Below are 13,563 nucleotides of genomic sequence, written 5' to 3'. Positions count from 1 at the left end.
GCCATCCTGCCTCATCTTAATTCTTTTGACATTGATAACATTTTGCTCACTGAAGCCCTCCAAGAGTTCAGCCTCAGTCAGCATTAGCAAATCATCGTCTGAGACAACGCCCCAGGTGGTATTCATAGGGCGGTGCGGCGTTACTGTCACTTGAATGTCCTTAAATGACACTAGACTAGGCAGCTTTTCGTACTGTTTCTGATCATGGAGCTCCAAGAGATAACCACTTGCCATCCTCGATGCCTTGTAGCCTGGTGCAAGAGCATCAGTGAGAGACTTGGAAACTAGAAAAGGGGAGGTAGTTTGTACTTGTTTATCCGATTTTCCTGATAAATGACGTGGAATCGTGAGAAGCTTGGTCTTTGACATCTAAAGAACTGAAACACATCTTCGGTGTGCCCTCTTTCTTGAGGGCTATCAGAGGAGTGGAGGGAAGGAGCTAGCCACAAGGATATGCGGAGATTTTGGCAGCAACGCAAGCAGCCACTCACCGTGGAGTCCTACAAAGGTACGCTGCAGGACCTGTGAAACACGTTTTGCCAACGCCAGCTGTGCATTACCACTATAATCGAATATGACATAACCTAGGTAGGCTACTCACACAGGGTTAACGCTCGCTGCCTAGAAAATCGGAAGTAATGCAGAAGAAAGCAGAAGACAGGAAAGATTAAAAGTGAAAGAGAAAGACAAAGATTAGTGAGGAGGATAAGAAAAGGCAACTACCAATTTCCCCAGGAAGGGTCAGTCCAGAGGTGCCGTCTACGTGAAGCTGAGGTCAAAGGGGTGTGTTGCCTCCGCCGAGGTGCCTTAAAGTCCAAACACTCAGCACTGGCTCAGCCCCCAGGATCCCCTATTCCCCAGACACAGCTGAGCCGTGCATGGTTAGACACGGGAGTGTTCAACCCTCATGTGCTCGGGTAAGTGGTGTCGCAAAACAACAACCGCCTGCTGACGCAGACTGTGATTTGACACCACATCATGTCACCAAGCAAAAGCCAAGGGGGAAAAAGAAGGCTAGGAAAAGCACATACTATGAACATGAAAGGCAAAAATTTCGAGTGAACCTAAGAAAAACGCAACATAACTTACAAAAGTGGATAAGAAAAAACGACTGCATTTGCTTGCAAGCAGACAACCTTCCTGTCGAGTTTTCAACTGATCTCAGCTGCCATCTTGTTTGAACAGCGAATCAGCCTGCACCATTTTTTACTTGGGTGCAGTCATTGCAAAGCTGTTTTCTTTTTTCTTGCTGGCTTTATCAGAATTGCAATGAGACTTAAGATGGCCGCTGTCCACTTAGCTGTCTATTTAGACATCGAAGTATTGGAACCCAGGCCAAGTTGGCTTTCTATTTGGAAGCCACATACCTCATTCTAGCCATGCCTACAACTTGACTAAATTGAGGCTTTTAATTCCATATTGTAGCCACAGCTGCAGCCAAATAGCGATTGCACATGTGCATGAAGGTGGCGTTTTGAAACTATTTATTTATTTATTTATTTTATTTATAACAATACCTTCAGGGCCAACAGGGCCATTACAGAGGGGGTGGGTGGAAAAAGAAAAAGACTATACATAAAAAGTACAAGCAAAAAGCAAAAATCGTGATGTAGATGCCTGTTCGATGATATGCTTGGCGATGGATGTCTTGAAGGATGGCTTGTCTTCAATGCAGGCAATAAGGGGCAGAAGGTGGTTCCACTCTGCGCTAGTCTTAGGTAATAAAGAATCAAAAAGCACATTCATTTTGCAGCTAGGGATGGCAACTTTATACGGATGGTCAACACGTCATGATATGTATAATGGGATTGAAAAAAAATTCCTGTTTTAGTGTCTGTTTATGAAAGAAAATGCTTTGGAAAAGACTAAGGCATGCAATTTTTCTACAAACTGGAAGATTAGTTGGACCAAGTTTTGTCTTCATTAAAGAAACACTAGCTGTGCAAGAATAATTCGAAAGGATGAAGCAAACTAAGCAATTCTGAACAGATTCTACAGTATTCATTGAAGTGAGTTGTACGGGGTCCAATATGGATGATGCATATTCTAGCTTAGGCCGTATTGGTGTTTCATAGAAAAGTAACTTCAGATGGGATGGAGCCCGAGAGAAGTTTCTGTGCATGTAGCCAAGGGCACAGTTCGCATTGTTAGCGACACATTCGATGTGCATGCACCAGTATAGGTAGTTAGTAATGTCAACACCAAGACAGGACACTCCCTAGTGAAACTCCATTAATCTTGTAATCGAACGTTTTGGACAGATTAGATTGGCGTGAGATGGACATAATTTTACACTTAGATGGGTTAAGAACCACACACCGTCACTTACACTAATTAAATACATTCTCAGGATCACACTGAAGAGTGCAACTATCGTTAGGGTCATTTAGTGCACGAAAAAAACACAGTCATCAGCAAAAAGCTTAAGGGGAATGTTAATTCCAATCAGAAGGTAATTCATATAAATTAGGAAGAGTAAAGGACCCAAAACATTGTCAAACATCGACCCAAAACATCACCATGTTACGACACGTGGCGATGATAACGAGTTGTTAGCCAATACAAACTGAGAGCAGTTAGCCAAGAAACATTCAATCCATTTGAAAAGATTAAAGTCAACATTCAGGGAACTTATTTTAAGGAGTAATTGATGTGACACCTTATTGAAAGCTTTAGCAAAGTCTAGAAAGATACAGTCGGTTAGTGAACCACTATCTAAAGACGATGGTAAGATATTAGTGAAAGACGAGAGTTCAGTCACGCAAGAAAAATTCTTTCGAAAACCGTGCTGAGAAGAATTGAGTAACGAGTTGCTTTCAAGAAAAGAAACGAGATTAGAACATACAATGTGCTCTAGAAGATTACAGGGAATGCTTGTTAATGAAATAGGCCTGTAGTTAAGAGGAGAATTCAGATTACCTCATATGAAGAGTGGAACCACCCTCGCTACCTTCCAATCGGCCGGCATTGAGGAGCATTCAACAGACTGGGTGAAAGGTGCGCTAAGTATACGCTGGAATAAACAGCAGTATTTTTCAAAACGTTGAATTAATGTTGTCAACACTGCAACTGGACGACAACTTCAGGACCTGTATCAATGTTGCAATACCTGTAAAATCGATGACAATGGTGTCCATGGGAAAAAAATCATGCTTAAGCATTTCTAGGGCCACATCAAAAGAACGATCGGTAAACGATTTGGCAAAGGCAACGTTCAAGGCAACACAATGTTCATCACTTGTCATAGTATTCCCAGCGCTATCAGAAATTTAATGACATTTCGTTCTTTGGGTGTGATAATGCTTGCTGGAATGCACGAATAGTGCATATTTTGAAGCGACATCATGAAGTACTGACAAATTTTGAAGTTGTATAAACTCTACCGTACACTTCTTTCGTGCAAAAGAATCACACTTAGCAATTGCAAAGGCTTGGTCTCAAAACGCCAGACCTTTCATCATCAAGCTTATGGTGGCGTCATGACTATGTGCAATGGTATCGCTCATAGAAAAATTAACAAGGGTGGTATTCCCTATTTAATTTTGGAGATACACTGTCACTTTCACAAGATTTCCCGTAACTAGAGCCAGACACATTGGCACCTATGGGCAACAGCGTTCATGGAACACTGCCGAGTGTGTTGTCTAGACCCAGTTCCAGGAACACTGTTGCCCATAGGCGATGACGTGTCCAGTGCTGGGCAAGTGAAATCTTGCGAAAGTATCTTCGAAAGTGACTACCTGAGAACACTGCCCCAAGAGCACTGTGCATGCTCATTCTCGCTGCGCCACAGAAATTACAGAAACAGAGCCAACCACTGTATTCCGACATTGCAAAGCATCCACCTCATGGATGTTGTAAGTGAAACTGGTTCATAGAAACAAGTGTAAATTACCAAAGGTGCTCTGGCGCTGTGGTTTACAGCGTGTGGACCTTCATCCAGAGCAAATAAAAATGACACGTCAGAAACATAATGTCAGTACTCTTAAGCACTACACGACATACCTGGACTGTGAAGGCGGGTTAACTGGAGAAGGTGGCTCTGGAGTCCTTGAATGGCCACTGGAAGAGTCTCCTGCTGTCTCAGAACGACACGGTGTACTCATTCCATTGCCTGTAGCCAATGCCATCTGAAATCCAGAAATGCTAGACACGCTCTTTTCTGGGGTAGTCTTCATGTTGGCGTCGCTGAAAAGGAAATATAAAATTAGGCACTACTGCAGAAATAACTATCAATGTCAGACTTTTCTTTAACCTGATTAACATGTCCATCATTAGGTGCGAACACTCCAGCCCACAAAATTTGCAGCAAATTAGTTATGAATTTCTTTATTTTTCTGTAAGATAAAAGCAATGCTATATTGCCATCTTCGCATCACTAAAGTGATGCAAAGTACTATATACTATATACATTACTTATATTTAATACCGATAGTCTACTTTGGTCATAAATCACCCGCCGTGGTTGCTCAGTGGCTATGGTGTTGGGCTGCTGAGCACGAGGTCGCGGGATCGAATCCCGGCCACGGCGGCCGCATTTCGATGGGGGCGAAATGCGAAAACACCCGTGTGCTTAGATTTAGGTGCACGTTAAAGAACCCCAGGTGGTCAAAATTTCCGGAGTCCTCCACTACGGCGTGCCTCATAATCAGAAAGTGGTTTTGGCACGTAAAACGCCAAATATTATTATTATTGGTCATAAATCAGTATAAAACTGACTGAACTCTGCTGTGTGCACAATTCTTTATTACCCTGTTTGACTGCATGAAATCTGATTGCCTCACTTTTTTTTTCTCATCAGCTATCTGCTCAGTTAACTGGAATTAACAGGCACTTAAACCATTTCTTCATACAAAATAAATATTATTCAGGTTTAAAATCTCTATACATTCTCTTAAAAAGATATGCTATCACTATCAATATGCACCCCAGTATTTTTCCCTGCTAGTCGATATGAGAGAGAGAGAGAGAGAGAGAGGGAAACGTAGGACCATTTGGGTACTTCGTATCTGTCTCCCTAATATTTTACACCGGTAACAAGTCATAAGCAGTGCAGACTGGCATGAAAAGGATACACATGATTTGCACCCAAGACTGACCTTTACATGTTTTCACACTAGAAAGTGCTACTGAGAGGCAAGTTCTTTGATTGGAGTTCTGTACGTACAATCAAGATTGTGATTAGTGCATCCGAGCAGATATGCCATAGTTTCAGCAATGACAACAATTTTTAAATTTTTTTGTACCTCAATGGCCACACAAATGGGGTATTACATTATGGATGGGCTGAGTAGTGAGCAGTAACACAAGGACAGTCTTGAAATGACGCCGGTTGGAGGGGTGCACAGCATAGTTAGGTAGACTGTTTTAGTCTTCTCTTGTCGCAAAAAATTTGTGTAGGTGAGTGGTGATATGCACCAGGCGAGGATACATGGATTTACCATGGTCTATGTGGCTAGACAGGCAATGAGCTGGCATTATAGCCGGAATTGGAATCAGCATTTGATAAAATTTGTGAAAAAGGCAGTCTAGAGATATCAAAGTGCGATTCTCGATTATCAAGACTGGCATGGGATTTAATTTTGGAAATGCTGCGGCATAAAAATATTCAGAAATATAAACGGGGCTGCAGAATTTTGATTTAATTCAAGTGTACGATGAGCTAAGCTGATGAGAATCCCAATAGAGCATGCATATTTTAACTGTGTTCAAAGGGGCCTGGTTGGTTCATCTTTAGAATAAAAAACAAACAGCGCTACACAGGATGAGCGAGTAAAGAGCACAGGACAGAGTATTGTTCTATATATATATATATATTAAAATATTTTAACTTAGGATGGACATATGTAAGGCAAGCTAGTGATTTTACTGATGGGGTCGGTTAAGTTCCGGTGCAGAAAATTTAGAGTTCGATTCGTGGCTTTGGCTAAGCTTATTACATGATGTGACCAAGTCAGATAGCTTGAAATGATTGTGCCGAGGTATCTATACGACCCTTTATAATCCTTTCTGTGTCAACAAAAAGTCTCACCCGTCCAGGAATTTCCTTTTGCCCTCTAGCTACCAAAGATATCAGGCAGTTCCTACGTCATTTTGGTGGGAATGCTGTACAACTAGATGGTGCCAGCTTCTCAGAAAGCCGACTTTTTGTGGGTGCTGCTGGTATAATGCAGCAAAAGTATGTCTTCGCCGAGTTTTAAAAATGGTATGCAACTGCAGTGATGACTGCCTTTTCCAATGCCGGAATCATGGCATTTTTGGATGTTTCTTTGCCTGAAGTAAGTAATTAGACTTGGATAGCTCTTACGAGTTGTGTTTGAAGCTTCTACATAGACCTGACGATTGCAATGAAGCAGTTGGACCTCTGGCGACCTCTCTCACATGAACGCAGTTCAAGACAATCACTTTGCCACTGGAGCCTGTGAGATTTCTTTTCCTCACACCACTAGGAATGAAGCTTTGCATGGAGGATAAGAAAAGCACACTTGACTTCTTTTCCAAGAAATGTCAAGCTTTATGCAGGCTGTTTCTGTGGTCAATTTTTTATTAAAAATTGGCAAAAATTGCAAATTTTCAGAAAACGAAACTATGAAGTTTACAACTCTCTAACTCGGCAAGCGAAAATGATATCAATTCTGTGAATTGCATCTGAGGGTACATCTAACGCAGACAAAATTGATATGTTACACATGAATCTAAAAAATTGAGTAATATGTAAATACAGCTTTTGCAGAACCCTTGTACACAACGTAACAAATTCACGTAAGATATAAATTGACATATAGAATTTGTCTGCTTTGAATGATCTAGTGGATGCCATTTACAGAACTGCAATATCTGTTTTTGATACAGAGATTTTAATTTAGAAACTTTGTGCATCTGTTTTCTTCAAACTTTTGAAGTTTCGAAAATCCTTTTAATAAAAATTCAGGCCCTAAATCGAAATTCCGCTTCCAACAGTGACTAGAATTTAACATTCTCTCTCAAATACAATGAATTTCATTAAAATCGGTCCACGGGTTATCTCAAAAAGAATTTTTGCATTTTCCATGTATTTGAATAGGCCGCGTTGGAGTTGGGCCTGAGCTAAAGCTTCCTCTTAACACAGCCTTTTTCTCTGTACTTACTAATGAGACCAACTCCAGACCTACCCACATCTACTAACATAATTGAGCGTATGTCATCAATTATATTCTCTGCAAACAGCATCACCTCGATCATTGACAACATCAAGCTTTCATCGTCAGCAGGTGTGGATGGTATTAACTCCAAACTTCTAAAATTAAGTTATGGGGTTTTACGTGCCAAAGCCACTTTCTGATTATGAGGCACGCCGTAGTGGGGGACTTCAAAAATTTTGACCACCTGGGGTTCTTTAACGTGCACCTAAATCTAAGTACACGGGTGTTTTCGCATTTCGCCCCCATCGAAATGCAGCCGCCGTGGTCAAGATTCGATCCTGCGACCTTGTGCTTAGCAGCCCAATACCATAGCCATTAAGCAACCATGGCGGGTAACTCCAAACTTCTAAAAAATAATAAACACGCATCTGCCGCCTACCCAACTTTGTTGTTTTCACAGTCATGCTCCTCCAGCATCTTACCATCCGACTGGAAAGTGGGCAAGGTTGTTCCAGTCTTCAAATAAGGTAACAGTGACACCCCATTAAATTATCATCCTATATCTTTAACTAGAGTCCCCTGCAAAATCATGGAACACGTCATATACTCGTATATCATGAACTTTTTAGATTCAATCTGCTTTTTTCACCCTTGTCAACATGGATTTCGAAAAAGATATTCTTGCGAAATGCAGCTCGCCATTTTCCTTCACGACCTGCATGTTAACCTTGACAGTAACCTTCAGACTGACGCCATATTCCTAGATTTCGCTAAAGCATTTGACACGGTTCCTCATAAACATTTGCTACTAAAATTGTCTCAGTTAAATTTACACCCTGATGTGGTAAAGTGGATTGAAGCATTCTTGATTAACCGCTCTCAGTTTGACTTCGATAATAACCATTATTCTAGCAGACATCAGGCATCCTGCAGGGATCAGTCTTAGGACCGCTTCTTAATATATATAAACAATCTACCAACGGATGTATCATGTAACATTCACAAGTTTGCAGATGACTGTGTAATCTACCACACAGTTACCAACACACTTTACTACACATTCATCCAGAAGGACCTTAATATGTACAACAATGATGTAACCATTAGCTAATGAGCCTAAAACCTAACAAATGCAAACTTGTGTCTTGCTGCCGTAACCACTTCAGAGTTACCTATTCCGTCGCTAATGTTGCAATCGAATAAGTCCAATCATTCAAATACTTCGGTGTCATTCTGTATTGTGATCTGTCCTGGCACTTGCACACTACTATCATCATCTCAGCTGCTAATAAATCACTGGGATTTCTTAGGAGGCATCTACGTCGTACTCCACAATAAGTAAAAGCGGTAGCCTATCAATCATTTGTAAGATCAAAACTTGGAGTATGCGTCTCCCATCTGGAACCCACATCAAACTTGCCGTATTTACATGATTGCAAATCGACTCGAATGGCTCCCCCCCATATTGCGTGTGACGGGGGGGGGGGGGGGATAAAGAAAAAGAAGAAGAGCGTACCCGCGGGCGCATTCCATAAGGAAAATTTATTAGTAGCTGGCATGGTCAGTTGACTACTCGTCCTCACTTGTGCCATTGTCCTCACTAGTGCTGCCATCATCATTGCTGCTACTGTCCCATAGCATGTCGTCGTCCAGCGAAATTCCACATTTGCAGCGAAGTGCATTTGCATACATAGATAAGTCCAGGCCAAAAGCACACAACCACATGCAGCAGTCAGGGCGGCTCTTTTGACATGTCCGGTTGGCGTAAGTTCATGGTCTTCTGCCGCCAGCCACTCGTACTCAGGGCGGAGCAGGTCCTTAAAAGGCAAACATTCAGGCTTGTCTCATGACCATGTCGCACGTTGCTGGCACGGACCGATCATGCATTTCAGCAATGTACGCCACTAGCTTGGCCTCCAGCTTCGGAAAGCATCTCGACTTCGGCCCGCGGAAACCTCTTCGCTTGCCATCACAGGTAAAAATTTTGCTTCGCTGCAGTCGCCACTCTCGCACCACCCATACAGAAACATCGAACTTGCGGCCCGCTGCGCAGTGATTTGTTTCCTCGGCGTAAAGGATGGCAGCCCTCTTGAACGCTGCTGTGAACGAGTGCAGAATGTTTAGTGGACTTGGAGCACGGAAGTAGCACGTGGCTGGCAGTCAAGTCAAACGCATGAAACTAAAGAGCTACTGGGAAAAAGAAACACGTGAGCGGTGTCTGCTCTTCCATGAACTATCGATACTCCCCGCAAGCGCTGTTGTTCTGAGGGTGCTGCTGCAAATGGAACAGCGGCACTTCCATGAACTATCGACACCCCCAATGAGCGCTGTGTGCACTGTAAAACTCTCAAAAATGTTGAAAAACCCTTCCGAAAAGTGAGCACAGGATAGCGGAAGGCTACGGGCTAGGGCCGTAGAGCAAACAAAATTATAACTACGTTGTAGCTCCCCTGATATCCCGTTGGACTCGCTTTTTTTGCGGCGCCATGTTTTGGTTTCGATTTTAAGTTGACCCCCCCACTTCAGATTTTCAAACTATAAAAAAAAAAAAAGGTCAACTTACAATCGTGTAAATACAGTATATCATAAACGCACTCGAGTGACTACAAAATTGTGCTACTAGGTTTATTCACTCATCATATTCATATGATATCAGCATTTCATCGTTGTAAGCGGAATCTGGCTTGGCAATGCTCTCTTTCCGTCGACAGATTGCCACCTTCTCTCTCTTCCGTTAATTTTTTTACAGCTCCTTAATCACTTACCGTACATCGTGCCCCCTTCATACGTATCTCATCGCACCGGTCATCTGCTTCAAGTTGCACGCACACGTGCCTGGACCACCACTTTTCAACCATCATTTTTTATTCAAGCAGCAAGAGACTGCAATGGCCTTCCACACGCTATTGCAGCCATCACAAGCCCATATGCCTTTACCGAAGCTATTGCAAGCCATATTCGAAAATAAACACCTGTTTCTAATAGTTACTTTAGTAATCACCCCTTATGTAATACCCCTCCAATGGGGTTTTTAAGGTAATAAAGTGAAGTGAAGTGAGTAGTGTTGAACATCGTCAAATTGCTAATCTTTAGTTTTTTGTTCTTGTATGCCCAATTCTATGCTGATGAAAAGTCTAATTAGTCTGCAACATTCTTGAGAGTGTCAGTTACAGCAGACAAATTGTTCATACCTGGATAACTTTCAGTTGTATAAGCAAAGACAATGGACAGTCTGGTACTGCAACTCTCATGCATGTCATATCAATTGTAATATACAAAGATGGATCATATGAAAACTGAACACCCAGAGTCGTGGACATTGTATAATACTTTGTTTAAAGTTGAGTATCATTATGAAGAAGTGCTGATAGTGTCTTTTTCTTTTTGCAGGTCCATAGTGTCCATGGGGATTATGTTTAAACAAACACAGTTCATAAGATTTGCTGAGCACTGCTCCATTTTAATTTGATCCACCCTTAAACTTGTAATGACAAAAGTGCTTATGGAAGAAAAAGGAACTCACAAAGATGATGGTGACCTAATTGAGGATGGAGTCCTGAAGAGGCCATGCCGTGAGTCAGCATGTCCAGTGTCTGCAAGTCTGTCCTTTCCAGCAGGTGTCCAATACTGGTGAAGAATATTTTTGTTCAGCACAAGAACACTCTAACAACCCACTTGACACACAAGCTAGCTCACCTGGAATGGATGTTGCAAATGTGACAAAGAACTCATTTTTTTAAAGCCATAGTTGCTACTGTGCTTGGTTTTGGATGACCTGGAAAAGAAGGTGCTGGTGCTGAAACTAATATTCACATATCGACACAGCCTTCGTAATTGTATTTCTGCTGTCAGGCTTATGCCACCTTTTTTTTTCCTGGCAAACAATTTTTCTTCATTTCAATCATATGAAATGGTCCTAGTGACAGGGCAAAACACATGCTGTTTCACAAAACAGCACTGCAGCAAGACAAGCAGGAGTTGGAAGCTGCACTATATGAATTATTCTACATGGCACTGAATATTATAGATAAAAAATCTACTGAAGGCATCACCAATCTTATTCCCCTGAGCCAGATTAAAAAGTGAGCGCATGCATGTTCCTGGGCAGCAGCATGTCCAGTAGGTCCATACAGCCTCTAGCTCAGCAGTACAACGTTTTGAAGCAAATCGGGCCCCTTCCTTCCCACTGTAAAGATGATCAAAACATCAAAAATGCCCAACGTTTCCAGCTAATAATCCACAAGTGCTACACAGCCCACCCTACTGTGTTACCTTGGTTGATTAGCCAGCAATGATGAAGGCGAAGCACGGCCTTCAGACAGAGGAGTGGAAGACCACATGATCTTGCAAAACCTACAAGTATACAAGGCAGCCCAAGTGAAGATCTTTGCACAAGAAGAGAAAAGAATGCATCACTAAACTAGTTGAACCAGTTGTTTTAGCAACACTAGGGACAACTCAATCACTTTCAATCGCTGATGGGAAAGAACCAGTCATGGTAATAGCAACAAAAAGTATTCGGATATAGCCGTTCGGTAACTAAATTTGTAAAGCATCGTTGCAAGTAGTCCAGACAAGGTGACACTCTTAAAAATGTACTCAAGAATTCTGAAGTATAAATTTCAAGACGATTACAAAGATTAACACAAGTGGCCACAGAGCTGCACAAATCATTCACATTCTTACAGTCAATGACCTCTGCAACTAGCTATCAATGACTTGTTCCATTGAAGGTATTTCTGCCATCAATGGCACAGAATATTTGTCAAGAAGCTACACCATGAGCTGGCTGAAAAATCGTATTACAAGCTCTGTTTAAATATTAGCAATGGTTCGTGCATTGGTATGAGCATCTAACCACAGTCAAATGAAGCCGTTGCACTAAGTTGTCAAATTCGGTACTCGGCAGCAGAATGCCTCATCTTAAGCATAAGAAAACGTAAGAGCTAATCTATTCAAATACTAGAAAACACAGTAGTAGTTGCGTGCATGATTACCAACAAACAGGCACAAACACAAGTTTCAGATTCATAAATGCAGCCCCTTGGGCAACATTATGAAACATCCGTTCCACAACTTCACTGCCAACATGGCAGCACACATACTAGCCCACCTGGCCAAAAACGAAATGGCCGCGCGTTCCATACAGCGCTCCTACAAGGTGCGGATCGATAGCTTTGGGCTACACGCTAAATACTGCCAGCTGGCATGTCTCAGGGACCTAAATTTTGGGGATACGTTTTGACCCGCCGGGGCTCCTTAACGCGCGCCCAAATATAACAGGTGCATGCTATTTGAAAAAAATTCAGTGGTACCAGAACAGTACGAACCACTCATTTTTTGAATTAGTGCTTTAAGCACCCGGACAATATCGAACACACCAGCGGGAAGGAATTAAGTGATTATAACAGGTTGCTGGCCACTGAATTTTCCAAATCTCGAGCCACGACAAGTTCCAACGTTCAGATATAAGCAATCCAAACTCTCAAGCCGTGTGCGGAATTCCAAGCGAGCACATAAGGGCAATTTCGATGCATCTACCACAGAACGTGCAGAAAATATTTCACTATCCAAGGAGGCGCAAATTGTTTCCAATTCTCCTGTCCTTATCCGTCTAACAAAGAAAGACAGTTTTTAAGAGCAGAAAAGTATCATGAACACGACGTACCGTCAGTGGTTTCAAGCGCTGCCGTCCGCAGAAGCCCAACAGGCACGCGCAGTGCAGCCGAGCGTTCCACGAACGTGCAGTGCGTGCAGCCCCAGAAGCACGTAACTATAAGGTTAAACTCGTTTCATACAAAAATGCACGTCAAATCGTCTCCTAGAGCTTATCTACACTGCGAAATAAAGCCAAGAACATTAGGCTGTCCAATGAACCACAACTACAAGGATTTGAAAACAGACGCCACTATAGACGCCACAACCACAAACGCAAGTAGGTCCCGATGATGATGATGGTAATGTGGCCATCCTTTTGTATCGGGTTATGGTAACCGGGTGGACATGGCAACCACGCCCAAGGCTGGTTGATGCTCTACGGCTCTACTGCCTATCCATTAGAGCAAAGCAAGCGCTTTTGAGGGTAAACGCCACGTATGGGTGGTATTCAATTCCACGTCTCATAGGGGGCGCCGTCAGAAATTAAAACTCAAATCTTAAAGGCTGTGTTTTTACTGCTTGGCGGAAGCGATTTTAGGAGCCGAAAAGATACACGTCGGGTTGCGTTCGAAGCCGTTTGTGGATTTCTCATTGTACGAGCACAATTATTTAGATATAATATAAAATATTACACAATTAAGAAAAGAAACTAAAACATTGTGTGTTTTCGGTTCTAGAGCGTGCATTCATAAAAAGCATAGTCCTCGAAATTTGTTTTCCCTACTCTGAGGGAGCCGTCGCTGGAGCAGGCTGGATCTGGATTTGAAGAATTTGTACCCTCATA

General features: G+C 42.3%; 1 protein-coding gene across 2 annotated transcripts in view; it reads right to left on the bottom strand.

The window, feature by feature from the left end:
- Mps1 (dual specificity protein kinase monopolar spindle 1) overlaps positions 1-13,086 on the bottom strand; it is a 134,547-nt gene extending 121,461 nt beyond the window's left edge. For both annotated transcript variants that reach the window (XM_075695494.1, XM_075695502.1), the window contains exons 1-5: positions 12,790-13,086; positions 11,394-11,474; positions 10,818-10,896; positions 10,645-10,748; positions 4,006-4,188 (exon numbers count right to left, since the gene is read on the bottom strand). In XM_075695494.1, the coding sequence (XP_075551609.1) occupies positions 4,006-4,188; positions 10,645-10,748; positions 10,818-10,896; positions 11,394-11,461 (434 nt within the window). In that variant the 5' untranslated portion in view covers positions 11,462-11,474; positions 12,790-13,086. The remainder of the gene's footprint in view (positions 1-4,005; positions 4,189-10,644; positions 10,749-10,817; positions 10,897-11,393; positions 11,475-12,789) is intronic.
- Between the last annotated feature and the right edge of the window lie 477 nt (positions 13,087-13,563).

The sequence above is a fragment of the Dermacentor variabilis genome, chromosome 1 (assembly GCF_050947875.1).
Source record: "Dermacentor variabilis isolate Ectoservices chromosome 1, ASM5094787v1, whole genome shotgun sequence".
NCBI classification, from domain to species: Eukaryota; Metazoa; Arthropoda; class Arachnida; order Ixodida; family Ixodidae; genus Dermacentor; species Dermacentor variabilis.
Note: the sequence above shows the minus strand (reverse complement) of the source record. Positions and strands in the feature narration are given on the sequence as shown.